We start from the raw sequence: 15,823 nt of genomic DNA, 5'->3' as shown, positions 1-15,823 counted from the left end.
GATGTCAGTCTTTTTCTTTCCAGCTCATTATACCTGATTTGCGTTAATGTGCCATGCCCACGGAGAGCGTGCGGTATACAAACGCAAATGATCTAAGGAAAGCACAAACATGCCAACGCCCACCAGCTGGATTATAAAACACATCGTGTTTAGTAAGTATCTTACTACAGCTGTGTACACACAGCGTATCCCTACGCTGTGAGCAATAATACTATCTAAAAACCCTGGAAAATGTACCAGAAGTGCTGGTAGTTTCATTTCGTGGAGCAACGGATCCAGCTGATGTAGTAAGTCATTTATTCTTAAGTGCTTTGTTCTAATCGCGATATTGAATAGTGTCTGACTGTAAACCGCAAAAAGACTGTTTAATTGCGTGTCTGTGTGTAGGCTAAATTATGTATGAACGGCACAGGCGCACGCGCTGTTGTTTACTACAGTTATACAGCGCGTGTCTGTGCCGTTTATTCACCCTCGCACCTACATTAGTAAACGTTATGTTTACATGAACACATCCAAACTATATTGCTATAGCCTACTAAGATGAGTAAAAATAGACTGAAATATGTTGAAATAAAATGTCTGTATAAGCAACAAACTGCAAATTCACAATGATATGCTAATATATCATACACAATATGTTACAGACTAAACATGAATGTTTAGACAAGATTTTGTGATTAGTTTTGGATAGATTATAAAGTTTTGACTGTAAAAAAAAAGAATACTCACATTCAATAGGTACGCTTTTGTTCACCAATTTCTGCTCATAGTAAAATATACTGTAGTATGATGTTTTGTCAAAAATAAAGTAGGTATATTGAATTATCAACTAAGATGTTATTATAGTGTTTGTTCCAATATTCAAACTAATGAATCCTTACCTTTTTTAATACGTATGATAAAATGTATACTTTTTACAAAGAAATACACTTGAGATATTGTTAAAATTTTAATTGTTGTTGTAATTGTAACCTATTTGCAATTTGTTACAATTTCTAATTGTAAAATATGTATATATAGATCATTTCTTTTGTCCTTGCTTTCTTTGGGATCCTGTGACACACCTGTGTGAAAGGGCTAATTAATATGCAGCTCATTATGTATGTGGCACATTATCCGGCCTTTGTCTTCTCAGGTGTGAACACGCCTCCACGCGTATTGCCTTTCCAAACAAAAGGTGTCTTATAAAATTTAAATCAATGTATTGTTTTGTGTAAATGATTAGGCAGGATGATTTTCAGATAATTTTTTGAAGCAAAAATTCTAGGCAACAACACTCATTAGTCAAAAGTCTTGTGGACACATATTTAGTATGTGTTTTGTGGCCTTATTTCAGACACTTTAAGTTTTAGTTTTTTCAATAACCACGCATAAACATTATGCTCTAAAAAATAAAAACATGTACATACATGTTGCTCACATATTACGGTAGCCCCGTTTGTGCTATATAGAGTGAAATTACACCTTTGTCATTAACATGTTTATAAATAACTGAAAAAAGCACAAATGTCAGAGCATTTCAGAACACCTCAAGGACCCCAAAAACCCCTTAGACCTCAGAGGGTTAAATATTGCCCACTGGCTGTAGGATGAATCCTGTCATCCAGCATATTGGCATCAAGCTGACGGGTGATCCCTGGCACCAATCAGGCCCTGTGGATGAGATATATGAGATATATAAGAATCTATTGAGTCTGTTTCCCGCTCGTCCTACTCCCTGGAAGAGTGGTGGCGCTGCCCCCTCTTACTTGACAGCGCGGGAGCCACTCTACCTTATTTCTGCCCTGGCACTGAGGTGCCTGTAGGCAAAATCATGATTCTCAGGTATTCCATCCTCCATCGCATGTGTCGGATGGTCAAGGTCATAGCCTTGGAGGTCTCTATGTTAGGCCTCGGGCTGGGAGGAGTTAATCCATCTAGATAGGTATCAAGGGCTAGGAGTATCCCCCTTTTATTTAGACAGTTGGTTATTTGCAGAACCTCTCGTAACTGATGTACTAGGTGCGCCTTTTGCCTTCACCTCTTATCTAAAATCCTTTACTGTCTGGGGTTCCCACGCTTGGGGTCAGTTGAGCCTTCATCTCCAGACCTCCCCTTTTTAAACCAAATCTTATGCAAACTATGTTGGATCTGTCCTCTACTCATTCCTATCGTTCGTGAGTGTGCCAGATGCTTCACACCAGGGCTTATTTCTCTCAGTATGGCGGCGTGGGTATTCGTTCCCGCAAGCATCGAGTATCGATGCAGTGGGAGTTCCCTTCCAAAAGGGAACATCTCAGGTTACTATTGTAACCCTCGTTCCCTGAGTGGTGAACGAGATGCTGCATCCCTCGGCCACACTTTTCGCGCCGCTGAGAACGATTTACTTTGTCCAATCAGAAGCTAACATTTCCTGTTTCCTGTGACCCTTTAAAGCTTCCGGATCACCATCACATGCGACGTCATGACGTTTTTCCAGCTACGTCTTCTCTCTAAGATTAAATCCTCTCTCTCTCTGAGAAAACCTTAGAGATTGCTAACCATGCGCTCATTACATCTCGTTTGGATTATTGCAAATCTCTTTACTTTGGCATGTCCAAATACTCTATTGATCTTCTCCAATGTTCCTAAAAAAAAAACGTAAATTTGATTGTGTTTCTCCAATTTCGCTGCATTGGCTACCTGTGCATTTTAGAATTGAGTTTAACATTCATCTCTTTGTTTTTAAATCCTTAAATAATCAGGCACTGAGCTATTTGTCTGAGCTACTCTGTCCATACAATCCCACATGAAATCTGAGGTCTAATGATAAGAGACTTTTATCTGTCCCCAGATCACGATTAAAGCATAGATGAGATAGAGCCTTTGCTATTGCCAGCCCTAGGCTGTGGAACAGCCTTCCGGGTTACATCAGATCGGCACAGTCTTTAACTATTTTTAAATCTTCTCTTAAAACCTCCTTTTTCCTTTAGCTTTTAATTCACTGTGAGCTTCTGTCATGAATGTGTGGGTTGCTTTGTCTTCATATCTTGTGTTTTGTTCAGCACTTTGGTAATGTTTGCTGTTTTTAAATATGCTATATAAATAAAAACAAACTTGAAACTTGATAGTGACCATGACCAAGTCAACAAGTGACAAAGTAATACCAATGATGGCACTTGTCCATAAAACTGAAAAGCCTTATCGACAAAGCGCTTTTGAAAACGACAAGAGTCCAATCGAGCCACAAGTTCATTCATCAAATCTTCATTACCGTCAGGTGACAGCATCTTTTATATTATGGATGGAGAAAGGAGCATTTGAGTTGTGCTTAAATGTCTCAGGTTACTTGCGCAACCCATGTTCTCTGAATAGGGAACAAGATGCTGCATAGCAATGCCGAAATGGGAAATGCCCTTGGGGTGGTTCTGATTGTCTGAACCCCTATATATTCACGCCTATTTATTGGCTGATGGGGTGGGTGCCGACTCAGCACAGCTACATCACTCACTCTTGATGTAGTGAACCTGCCATCTGCTCCTCAGATTTGTGACCAAAGAAGCAGCCCCCCTTGGCAGCAAATGCAGCATCTCAATAGCTCCCTATTCAGAGACCATGGGTTAATAATCATGTAAACCGAGACGTTCTCTTTCATAGGTTCACTCAAAGCTGAGGGAATGGGAACTATATACCATACGCCAAGCTAAGCACTGCCAGATCTAGCCCAAATAAGTTTCTTTTTTTTTAACCAGACAAAACCAGGACAAAGGTGACTGGTTCATGCGGAGAGAACCAAGGAACCAGGTGCTGCATCCAAATTCAGGTTATGATTCATGATAAAAGTGTGCTGGGAAGACCAACCTGCCACAACACAAATGTCCTCCAAAGGGACTGCTCTAAAAAGGAGTCCTCTTTCCCCTGGAAAGACACAACACTCCTAGTAGAGTGAGCTCTAAAGCCCAGAGGTGAAGGGAGCTTTTGCACCTCATAAGCCAAAGAAATTGCATCACTGACCAATGAGAGATCTTGTGCTTCGAGGTGGCAAGTCATCTGTGGCATACAAACAACTGATACGACTTGCGCCACTGGCCAGAGCAGTCTACATACACCTCTAAAGCCCGGAAAGGGCAAAGCAAATGGAGCCTAAATGATGTGGACAAACATTGTCCTTTTTTTTTCAGAAACACCTTCACAAGACCCGGGGAAAACTTTATGCAAGGCCCACTCACAGAAAGAGCCTGCAGATCCCCAACACGCTTGAGAGAGGCTAATGCTAACAAATGCACTACCTTGGCAGTCAGAATCCGGTCAGGAGCTGACTCCAAAGGTTCAAAGGAGGTTCCAATAACCCCTCTAAGCGTCCAACTCCACGCATAAATGAAGAGACAAGACGGACTCTACCTAAGGGGACCTTTACTGACTCCCGACATGCAATGATAGCCATGACGTAAACCCTCTAAGTAATCGCAACCGCTCCGGGTGCAAACTTAACCTGCAGGAATTCCAGCACTGAACCAACCAGCTGAACCTCCCTGGCGATTTATGTAGGACACCACTGCCATGTTGTCCATTCTGACAATAACATGACAGCTCGTCAGGGCAGGATAGAACTGATCCAGAGCCAGAGAGACAGCTCACAACTCAAGGCAGTTTAGGCAGTTTATGTGTTGGTTGGTGTCGGCCGTTTCAAGTCGGTCTGCCCTCGAAGACAGCACCCCAACCAGTCAGGGAGGCGTACGTCATAAGCGAATGGTGGCAGACCACTCCCATGTTGACTCCTTGAAGCAAAAATAGAGGGTCTTTCCACCTCCAGAGAGCACAACGGCAAATGCGCGATTCTCTCAGCAGACCACAGGAATGGCCTCATATGAAGCAGACCCAAAGGCAGCACAGGAGCCCCAGAAGTCTGCAACATGTGCCCATCCAATGTTATTGCCAAGCCTGAAATGGCCCAAGCACGCACTGTGACTGGAAATTCGAGCAGGGGCTAAGCTGGCCTGCATTGAAAGAAAATCCCTTACCAGGTGGTAAGATAAGGGTTGCATAGGAATGGGTTTTGGTAGGAGCTTGGCCACATGACTTTCTGTTTGGCTGCCAGCCAGAGGCGGAGGATACAAAGCCAAAGTTACTGGAGGAGAGCCTGAGGCGTCCTCAGACAGCGAACACTGGCCCATGAGGGTTAATTTAGAGGTTGTCTGATTTCAGGGTCTAGCATAGAGGCTGTAGCATCCTTTGCGGGGAGAAAGCCAGATACGTCTCCCGTTGCGGGTGAAGCAGATCGAGCGAAAAAAGGTATTGATGGGATATAGCCTGAAGCATCTCCGTTTCCCTATACAGGAAGATGGTGTTGGTAACCTGACTCTGTATCCCGAAGTGCACATGTCGGGGGGTATAACAGATTTAGATTCTGAGAGAATCTTAAGGGGGAACAGGTACACTTCAACGGTCCATCCCTCAGTCCTGAGACAGGGCAAGCTATCAGTTTCCTGACCCGAAGATCAGGAACGACCCAGCGACGCTGAAGCAGTGGGTTTATCTGGTTGTTTCAGGTCAACATGCTTACGAGGGCGCTGGCGGAGCATGGGATGGGCAAAAGCTCCTCTAACTGTGCAAGATGGGGGATGTCTCGGTTCATCACATGTTCTCTTTCCTGTGTGCGAGACGGCCCCTGGACGCTATGGCGAAGGTGGGAGGTTTACGAGCCCTCCTAGGCATGAACTGCTAAAGGGCAGCAGATTGCGTCTTAGCAGTGCAGAATTTATTGACCACTGAGCTGACCGCTTCTCCAAATAAACCTGACTGGGAGATAGGGCCGTCCAGTAGGAAGACTTTCTCCTTTTCACAAATCTCATTGAGATTCAACCAAAAATGCCGTCAAAAATGCCACCAAACCTACTATCATGCCCCCAACCACATGTGCAGTGTGCTTTAGTCACACACAGAGGCAGGTCAGTAGCTCTACGGAGCTCATTGACTGCTCCTGGTGACAGGCCCCCGCCCTGTGGATGGCAATGACGCAGATCCATTGTGCTTACCTAGAGTTGAACGAATCAAGTTCCATTTTCGCTGAAGCACAAAGAGAGAATATCCTAAACTAAATGGTTTAACTAGCACAGGCCAGATAAACTGCTTCTTCTAAAGGAGAAAATCTGTGAAGCAGATGGCTTGTTCACTATATCAAAAATGAGCGACATAGTGCTGCTGAGATGGCGCCCATGCCATCAGCCAATACATTGGCGTGATGCGATTCAGGTTCAGACAATCAGCACTGCCCCAAGGCTGTTTCCCATTTCGTAATCTCTGTCACTGTAATTTACTGAAAGCGAAACCACACATGATAATCCGCAACACATGGTAGACACGCGTTTGTGCAGAGCAGAGTAGCGGTCTCACACTGTATGACTTGTCCCTCCAGTCCGTTTCCAGTCCGTGACTCATCACTCCAGTACGTTTCCATTCACAAAGTGCAGTTTTTCTCGAGAATACAATTTTGAAAATTTACAGCTGTGAGTTTGGTTATAGAATGTGATTTTAACTCCTGTAAATAACCATGTGTGAACGTAACCGTATTAAAGGAATAGTTTACACAAAAGTGAAAATCTTTTTCATGAAATCTGAGAGCTTTCTGTCCCTCCGCTGATAGCCTATGTAACTACCATTAAAAAGCCCCAGAAAGGTAGTAAAGACATCATCATGTGACTTTAGTGAAATGACTCGAGTGCTTTGTTTGTGCAAAAAAACAATTTACCATTTTATTAACAAAATATTAATCTTCAATGAATGTTCACAAGAGCACCACAACGCATGCGTCTTGAATTGACGCGAGAGCAGACATTGCGTTAACGTGTGTTACTTCTTTTTGGAGCTTGAAAGTAGTAGTTACGTAGGCAGAAAATGAAGGGACAGAAACAGAAACTCTCAGATCACATTAAAAACAACTGTATTCTGCTGCTGTGTGAACATAGCCTAAAACTCACTAGTATCCGTGTAATTTCCATAAAACTCAGGGGAAGATCATGCTGATCCACATCGATAGATGGCAGCGCGACGTTTAACACCATTGTGGTATTGTACTTAAAGTACTCAAAGAACAGCAATGCTAATGATAGCTAAATGACTACTGAATGCACCTTTAAATGAACAGTTCAGCCAAAAACTGAACTTTACTACACCTAGAAGAGGTGAGTTATGGAAATGTTCACTTTTTCATAAAAAATAACCGAATGTGAATTTGGAACAACAAGGGAGTAAAAAAATGTCAATATTTTTTATTTTTGGGTTAACTCACTGAGTTAGTAATGATGAGTCTGAGTTAATGATGCATCGAGCACCCCATTAACCATTGCTTAGTAACGGTGTAAGTTAACAGCCAAACTCACTAACAACATTTATTTTTTCATGACGAAATCTCACTGTCATATGTTTATACAGTATATAAACATATGGAGTGGATAGAGCGAGTGAGGCCCCTAAGAAAAGCTGATCCAAAGCCCCTCCTGAATGTCTCTGCCGTTCCGTCACTGCATTCAGGTTTTTTTTGTGTGGTGTCGGTAGGTTTGAACTACATCTTCATGGGCCAGGCCGATGAGGAGGGCCGTGGAATGATCGCCCCCCATCATTTCATCATGGCTTTCAAGGCCAAGAACCAGAGGGCCTTTAACATGCTGAAGAACAAACGCTGCTGAGCTTTTATGGAAAATCTTTGGTCTTGTAATTCACACATGGGTGTGTGATGTCTTCATATTTGCCCTGCATGTCCCAACTTCCTTCATCGCCCTCTTCTGAGGAGGCCGAGGACTGTTGAAGCACGTGGCACACACCTGGTTGGGCTTCTCTTGGTTCCTACTTCTCTTCTTACTGTTGTGATGAGCATCAAAATGACAGCAAGAGCAAAAGTAATAAGACAGGTCAAGAACACAGGAATGTAAAGAGCAAGATTATGGTGTTTTGAATGGCACAGTTTACAAGATATTTGTAGATTTTTGATCCAATTAAAAAAGTTAGAGGAGCTAAAAGGCAATAAATTAGTAGCACATCTTTGCTGTTTTTGAAATCATGCTGGATAATATTTAAATATTTTCATAGAAAACTATTCCTAGAGGTGAATGTTAAGTTATAAATAATTTGTTTTATGAGAGGAAAAATAAAGTTAATTATCAGTTAAATCTCAGATATTGTCTTCCTTTTTTATTTGTATTTTTGTAAATGAATTGCATTATTTTCCAGAATCAGATTTGTTACAAGGAAGTTTTCAGTTGAAAATATTTAGGTAGTCCACATGTTCATGTCAGGACATCTGTTTCCAAAATTGCCTAGGGCTCATAGTGCTTGACTGTGAAGGGTACTATTCTAACGTTTAACTCCTTAGTAAACTATTAAAAGGGCCATATTCTATAATTGTGTAACATACTTTTTTTCTCCCCTAATAAAGTTGCTCGATAATTCATGTGCCAGAAACACCTGTGACAATTTTACATAATCTCTTTGATCATTAGAATTAAGTAGACTGTCACTGTGAAATTAGTAACAATGTCCCAGTAATGAATAATGAACAGGTGTTGCCATGTATATGTGGGTAAATTTCTGAATGAACTGCTTTTTTCCTGCCAATTAGCTAGAAAAGTTAAAAAAAAATTCAACCTCGAAAGCCTTGCCTACAGTTTACTCCTAGATTGAATGACACTCAGGGTGCTTCTCATTTCTTATTTGTGCATCCTCGTTTCCTTTCCTCGCTTCCTTTCCTAGCGCCTCAGCTCCTCCCCCTGTAGGTTGTGAGGGAAGGACGCAAGGAAAGAAAATGAGGATGGAGGAATCGAATGAAAGCTTTTTTTATACATTGGAATACTTGATCATTCGAGCGTCACTTCACAGCGTCATCAGCAGCGCTCAAAGCATCTGCCCTTATGTTGTTGAAGTTTGTTTATTTAAGAAATTCATAATGAATAATAATAAAGCAAGATACCCTGTTGAAATATGTGAGATGTGTGGTTTATATAAACTGCATAGGTACACTATAATTTAAAAAGATTGTGACCGATGTGAAGGGGGAGGAGAATGTATACGTACGTCACGTTTAGTCGATAAAACACTTCCGCATAGGATACACCAGTGTATCCTTGCTCATGACTCCTCTGAAAGCCTCCTCACTCCTCGTTCCTCGACTCCTCGCGGTGCAATTAGAGAATTGAGATGTCCTTCAAGATGGCTGTGCTTGATTGGTTTCCAGGTCATAGGATGGAGGACAGAGGATCGAGGAGACGAGGAGGGATATTGAGAAGCACCCTCAGTCATAAGACATATCATAGATCATTGGATTTTTGCCTGTCTGCAACAAGAAAACCTTGAGTCAATTAGGATATGAACCCAGAGTTAGAACTGCGAATTTGGAACAACAAGGGAGTAAAAAAGGGCAATATTTTTTTTATTTTGGGGTTAACTCACTGAGTTAGTAATGATGAGTCTGAGTTAATTTACATTTATTCATTTAGCTGACGCTTTTATCCAAAGCGACTTACAATTGCTATATATTACAGAGGTCGCACGCCTCTGGAGCAACTAGGGGTTAAGTGTCTTGCTCAGGGACACATTGGTGTCTCACAGTGGATTCGAACCCGGGTCTCTCACACCAAAGGCATGTGTCTAATCCACTGCGCCATCACCACCCCATCGATCATAATGATGCATCGAGCACACCATTAACCATTGCTTAGTAACGGTGAAGTTAACAGCCAAACTCACTAACAATATTTATTTTTTCATGACGAAAGCTTTTGCTGAGCTTTTATGGAAAATCTTTGGTCTTGAAATTCACACATGGGTGTTTGATGTCTTCATATTTGCCCTGTATGTCCCAACTTCCTTCATCACCCTCTTCTGAGGAGGCAGAGGACTGTTGAAGCTCGTGGCACACACCTGGTTGAGCTCTCTTGGTTCCTACTTCTCTTCTTACTGTTGTGATGAGCATCAAAATGACAGCAAGAGCAAAAGTAATAAGACAGGTCAAGAATACAGGAATGTAAAGAGTAAGATTATGGTGTTTTGAACGGCACAGTTTACAAGATATTTGTAGATTTTTGATCCAATAACAAAGTTAGAGGAGCTACCTTTTTCAACCTTGAAAGCCTTGCCTACAGTTTACTCCTAGATTGAATGACACTCAGTCATAAGACATATCATAGATCATTTGATTTTTGCCTGTGTGCAACAAGAAAACCTTGAGTCAATTAGGATATGAACCCAGAGTCAGAACAGGATGAAAGAGTTACACTGTGTCTACACAGGATGCAACCGTTGAGGCCATGAGGCTATTGGAGAGGATTTATGAATGGCAGTGAAGTGATGCAACTGATGCTGTTAGGTCACATGACAGGAACATGCCGGAAGCAATAAGTCATTCGAATTGAATTCATACTACCCATATTCATACCATATAGAACAAAATTTTTGAATGGTCGTGAATTAAGTTTAAATTCAAATAGTACCTACTCAGACAGTATGCGATTTCGGGAACACTGTGGGACGTCAAGAGTAGGTTTGAAGAACTCTACCATACGTTTAAACACTGAGAACACTGAAACAGTTACTAAGAACTTAAGCAAGTTCAATAGAAAATGTTTCTTTATAATAAATGTTATTTATTTGAAAAGAATGACACTTTTAGAAAACAAGTAGGATGCAAGAATATTACATAAGTTATGGTTCTGGAGGCAGAAGAATAAACAGAGCTTAATAGAATTCCAGTAGAGTCCCAGGACTTTTTGTCACGTTACATCTTTCAAAGAAGAAGAGCATTGCTGAACATGCTGGGACACTTTTACTAAATGTTGATGGCTTAGCTTCTGGGGTAGAACATGGCATATTTGGAAGTGCGGAATCCCAAAAGGTCCCTCATTTCATTTCGGAACTTGGATAGGTCTTGCCGCAGATCGTTGAGGTTCTCTACCGTGGCCTGGTCAGTGCTCTGCATCTTCTGCCTTGTGGAGGTCAGGTAACGGTGCACTAGACAGCAAATAATCTTCTGGTAGTTCTGGTCTCTTTTATGCTTTAGGTTCTTCCATTCCTGGAAGCAAAAAGTTATTGGTTCATTGGTAGGCTGACGTTAAGGAATAATATTCTAGAGCTCACCCCTTTTTCACTAAATGGTACAAGACCCGGTTCTCAGCCAATGTTCAGGCAAACCTGTTTTGAAGCGGCCCAGTGTTTCCACAGACTTGAGAAATGAGTGGTAACAATGGATTATGACCCTATATGTTGTTTACATGACTACGTAAGCAAAAAAAAACATGGCATGGCACGTGTTTGTGAATGCCTTGGGGGGCCCAATCCTGCTCCTTGAGGGCCAACATCCAGCAGAGTTTTGGTCCAACCTTCTCCAACACACCAGCCTGGAACTTCTAGCACTTCTAAAGACCTTGATTACCAAGCTCATTTAGGTTTATTTAGGGTTGGAGCTAAACTTTACAGAACTGTCCCTCCAGAAGCATGAATTAGGCACCCCTGGTTTATGTAACAGAGGCAGATCTGCTTTATGCTGTTCACTGTACAGAGAATGACTCTTGCGTACCAGCAGTACGCAAGAGTCTGTACGCAACAGTTATTTTTTTATTCCTACTAGAGAGACATAGAAACTAAACCCACGGGTTTACTGTCTTTCTCTTGTGCATGGAAAGATGGACGAAACGGCACCCTTGGTCTCCAGAGCAGTGGTTTACAATCCTGCACATTTTGTATATCTCCCTTATTATGTATGTCACACCTGATTTGATTATCAGCTCATTAGGTGAAAGCTCTGTAAACTGAAATGTGTCCAATAAGAGAGACATACAAAATGTGCAAGATGATTCAAAACCACTGCTTTTGAGCAATTTAACCCTCCCTCTAGTAGACCACAAGAAAAGCCCCGAACCTCCTTTTCTGATGTAGAAATGCATGGAACCATTTGAGAATTGGCAATAGCCCGGAACATGGAACCATTTAGGTGGAAAGGGCGCAAGTAAGGTTCACAAATCCACTGACCAAGCACCTGTTCCATCACCAGTACAAAGCTGTAAGGATAGGCTGTCTTTAGAAGCAACAGTTTTTACTTTAAGATATAACTGTCACTATAAGTTTCTTAGAATACAATAGTGGTCAAATACTGAAACTTGAGTCTTTTATCTTTTTAATGATGTATAGTTTGTCAAAGTAATAACTTTAAATCTGATAGTAACTTTGAACTATTAAAACAAAAAAACGCTTCAGTGCGCCGGCGCTCTGGCAATGGTTAACAGGTTAAGCCCAGGACACATCAAAGAACTAGCGGCCACAAAAGCTGACTGTGTTGTCGCCTCTCGTCGACTGCGTCTCGGCCAAAAAGCTGAACAGTCAAGCAGAGTTCTCTCTCTCACAGACGGCCCGATGCCGATTCAACATGCTGAATCGGCTGATTTAGCCTGACTAAAAAAAAAACTAAGCCTCAAAACGCTCAAAAACTGCCCGACGGCCGACAGTTGGCTTGGTGTGTCAAGGCCTTTCATGTCAAATCGATCGAAATGCAAACTATGGATACACAGTGAAGTAGGTAGATTTTCCCAAATATCTTACATACCTTGAGGCTATTCTGTCTCTTGACCTTGCCTGTGGAGGTGTGGGAACAGATCCATTTGCTCAGGCTGATCACCAGGTAGCACACGGTCTTGGGAGAGGGGAGGATGTTGAAGGGTGGAGGCAGTGTACACTTGTCATCAAAGTAGCTGAGCCACAGCTTAGCCCGAGCAAACTTCCACTCCTTGTCTTCATGGTTCTGCAAGTGGATAAAATCATCATTGTACAACAATGATGCCTTCACTAACCATTGCTCATTGCCTGATACAAGTAACCGGAGGTGTCCGTACTCATGCATGTCTTCCTGAACTAAGGAGTAGGGATGTAACGGTTCACTAGGAACCGGTTAAAAATCGATATGTGACTATTTATGTCAGCTGAGATGTTAAATAAATAACGATACACATTTTAAACAGCAGGGGTGCTATACTGTGACCTCGCTTTACACAGGCACAATAGCAGCGAGCTAGTTGTAGCTAGCGTTATGGATGGTTCGTGCACACTGGTGTGAATCAGAGCGCGCGTTTTTAGTTAATTCTTGGTGGAAGCTCGACTTCCATTGGAATGAATTGGAAACGCTCGCTCTGCTTCGCGCCAGTGGACACACACCGTAGCATGTCGACGGCAAGCGGAATGTTGACATTGACTCATTCAAATCGGAGGTGTAGCAACATTTTGACTTCCCGAAGACTAATAATCAGCATAATGAGAAGCTCCAATCACCTCTGTCTGAATGTAAAAAGGCAAACCACAGGCCAAACCACAGTGACTGGCGGATTTGCAGCCCCACTCGCGGCGACAAGTGTGAAAGCCAAGGAGATCCCAAGGTGCATCAGTGTTTTCATGGCAACCAGGTGTTTTTTAAAATAATTAGTTGATTTTTATGGCATATTTTTCTAAATGTCTTGCAAGTGTAATGATACAAATTATAACAAAAAAATTTGAAATATTGCCTTACCTAAATTTTACTTAGTCTTTTTATTTATGCTATTACTCTGTGCATGGACTTTTTTGGGATTTTTTTTATAATTTCAATGTAGTTTTATTATTTGACAACAAATATAATTCAATTTTACAAACAAATGTGCAGCATTTAGTCTGAGAAATAATAAAAGGACACTTTTTCATTGATAATTTGTATTTATAATGTAGTAGCTAGTTCATCTGCCAGTCGTGGGTCTTTCATGTGGAGACTCTCACTCTCCTCATGTGTATGCAATTTGAATGTAATGATGCATTTAAAATTTAATGGCTAAACGTATCTTTATAAAAGTTCACAATGCTGCTGCAGACGCAATATAACGTAGCCAACATTGAATAAATAAATTTTCGTCAGGTTAGATACTGATAATTAATCACTTAAACCCCTTTATCTAAACCTCTCTTAACAACCACCGGACTCGCGCGTCCTCCATGTCTGTAGTTTTTTTAACACTTTTCACTCGTGTTTGTAGTTCTAACCGAATCCTCGCCCAACGCGCGATGGGTTGTGGGCAATATCAGCCGTTAGAGTGTGCATCGATCTGCACTTCGGATTCTGACCGGATATAGTAGACCATCCGGGTCTCTTTGGAACACTCATTTCAGCATACTACGATTTGGGACTTACTAGTTCTATTTTCGAATACTATTTAGGAAGGATAGTATGGGAATTGGGACGCAGCATGAATGCCCACAAGCAAAGATGGCAGATTTCTGGTCACCTATTTCCAGGATTATATGCCAGCTGATTAAACTTTGTTGAAACGAACGGTGATGCTAATGGATAGACTTCCATAAAACAACTGATAAGACTGCATTAACCTCTCTACTGCTCCCATCATGTTTGGAGAACTCTCAGTTCTCAATGCTGGCCCTCAAGATCTACTTTCCTGCCGAATTTAGCTCCAACCCTAATCAAACTCACCTGCCTGTAACTTTCTAGGAAGCCTGAAGATATTGATTAGCCTTTTCAGGTGTGATTGATTAGGGTTGGAGCTAAACTGTGCAAGACAGTGGTCCCTCGAAGACCAGAGTGGAGAACCCCAGCCACAGAGTTAATGTGATGTTAATTCAGGGGGATGGATACTATGGAACTTCATTTGTTTCATTCTACTTGACGGAAACACACAATTACAGAAATTCCAAAAATGTGAATCCTATAGGTGTTTTCTTAACATGATAGAATCAAACCATCCCAAGGGTCACTCACAGCAATCTGTCTGAAGCTCTTATGCAGCATTGCCACCAGGAGTTTAGTGAGAACGATGACTACAACAATGTTGTAGGTACCGACAATAAGAGCACCAACAAATGATCGCAGCTCCTCAGTATAGCTGATCCTTGTGACGAACAGAGCCACGTGTGCCAGGGAAAATATGTACCAGAAGAGGGCATAACATGTCCCCATAAACCTAGAGAAAGTTGAAGATAAATAATTAAGGCAAAAGATTACATTAAAACAGAGCATTCATATTCTTTTCAATGGGCAACATGGAGCCTTGCATCTTTAGAAAAATGATTTCTGTCACAAAAATCTGAAAACTGCTTTGTCTGTCAAATACCTTTCAAAGGGGTCATATTATGAGGAAGAGCTCAGAATTCAAAACTTCCTCCCCAGTCGAAGAAGAGGATTTATTGAAACTAAGATTCAAAAACAACTTATTTTGATTGAAAAATGTATATGACCCCTTTAACCTTCATTTTTACACCTTTTAAGAAAGACCTTTGAGCAAAAAATTGACTTCAAATTCTCTAATTAGTTTAAATAAGTACGTGTGAAAGGTGTCGTTGCTCTGGCGCTGACAGAAGATGCCCTCGCAGTCCTTGCTTTGATCTTTGGTTGTGGATGGATCCTTCTGATCTTTTCCATACAGCTGTGTCAGGCCAATGGTGAAAGAGATGAGCACGAGCAGGAATAAGCCAAGAAACTTCCCGAACTCTTGTAGCATCTGGCCCATGGAGATCTGAAAAAACAAAAACACCGGCCCTTTCACATCGAAGCTTGAGTAGCCCAGACTGACTTGTATATAGGATCTATAGAGATGTTCTTAATAAGGAATATTCCAGGTTAAATGAAACTTAAATGGTTAGTTCACCTAAAAATAAAAAAAATAACCAAAAATGTATTCAGCCTCAAGCCATCCAAGGTGTGTATGACTTTCTTCTTTCAGGCAAACACTATTGAAGTTATATTAAAAAAATCCTTCCAAGCTTGAGTGAATAGAGCCTTTTGAAGCTCCAAAAAGCAGATCCATCCATCGTAAAAGTAATCCATACGGCTCCAGAGGGTTAATAAAGGCCT

General features: G+C 41.5%; 2 protein-coding genes across 2 annotated transcripts in view; one reads left to right on the top strand and one right to left on the bottom strand.

Annotated features, from left to right (window-relative positions):
* pcolce2b (procollagen C-endopeptidase enhancer 2b) overlaps positions 1-8,930 on the top strand; it is a 34,281-nt gene extending 25,351 nt beyond the window's left edge. Inside the window, exon 9 of the mRNA XM_077244168.1 lies at positions 7,513-8,930. Coding sequence (XP_077100283.1) covers positions 7,513-7,643 — 131 coding nt within the window. The 3' untranslated portion in view covers positions 7,644-8,930. The remainder of the gene's footprint in view (positions 1-7,512) is intronic.
* Positions 8,931-10,571: 1,641 nt separating this feature from the next.
* LOC143751589 (short transient receptor potential channel 1-like) overlaps positions 10,572-15,823 on the bottom strand; it is a 28,068-nt gene continuing 22,816 nt past the window's right edge. Inside the window, exons 10-13 of the mRNA XM_077244167.1 lie at positions 15,295-15,485; positions 14,732-14,933; positions 12,545-12,739; positions 10,572-11,017 (exon numbers count right to left, since the gene is read on the bottom strand). Coding sequence (XP_077100282.1) covers positions 10,790-11,017; positions 12,545-12,739; positions 14,732-14,933; positions 15,295-15,485 — 816 coding nt within the window. The 3' untranslated portion in view covers positions 10,572-10,789. The remainder of the gene's footprint in view (positions 11,018-12,544; positions 12,740-14,731; positions 14,934-15,294; positions 15,486-15,823) is intronic.

The sequence above is a fragment of the Siphateles boraxobius genome, unplaced genomic scaffold (assembly GCF_051911475.1).
Source record: "Siphateles boraxobius isolate OS27281-9 unplaced genomic scaffold, OSU_SipBor_1 26, whole genome shotgun sequence".
NCBI lineage: Eukaryota > Metazoa > Chordata > Actinopteri > Cypriniformes > Leuciscidae > Siphateles > Siphateles boraxobius.
Note: the sequence above shows the minus strand (reverse complement) of the source record. Positions and strands in the feature narration are given on the sequence as shown.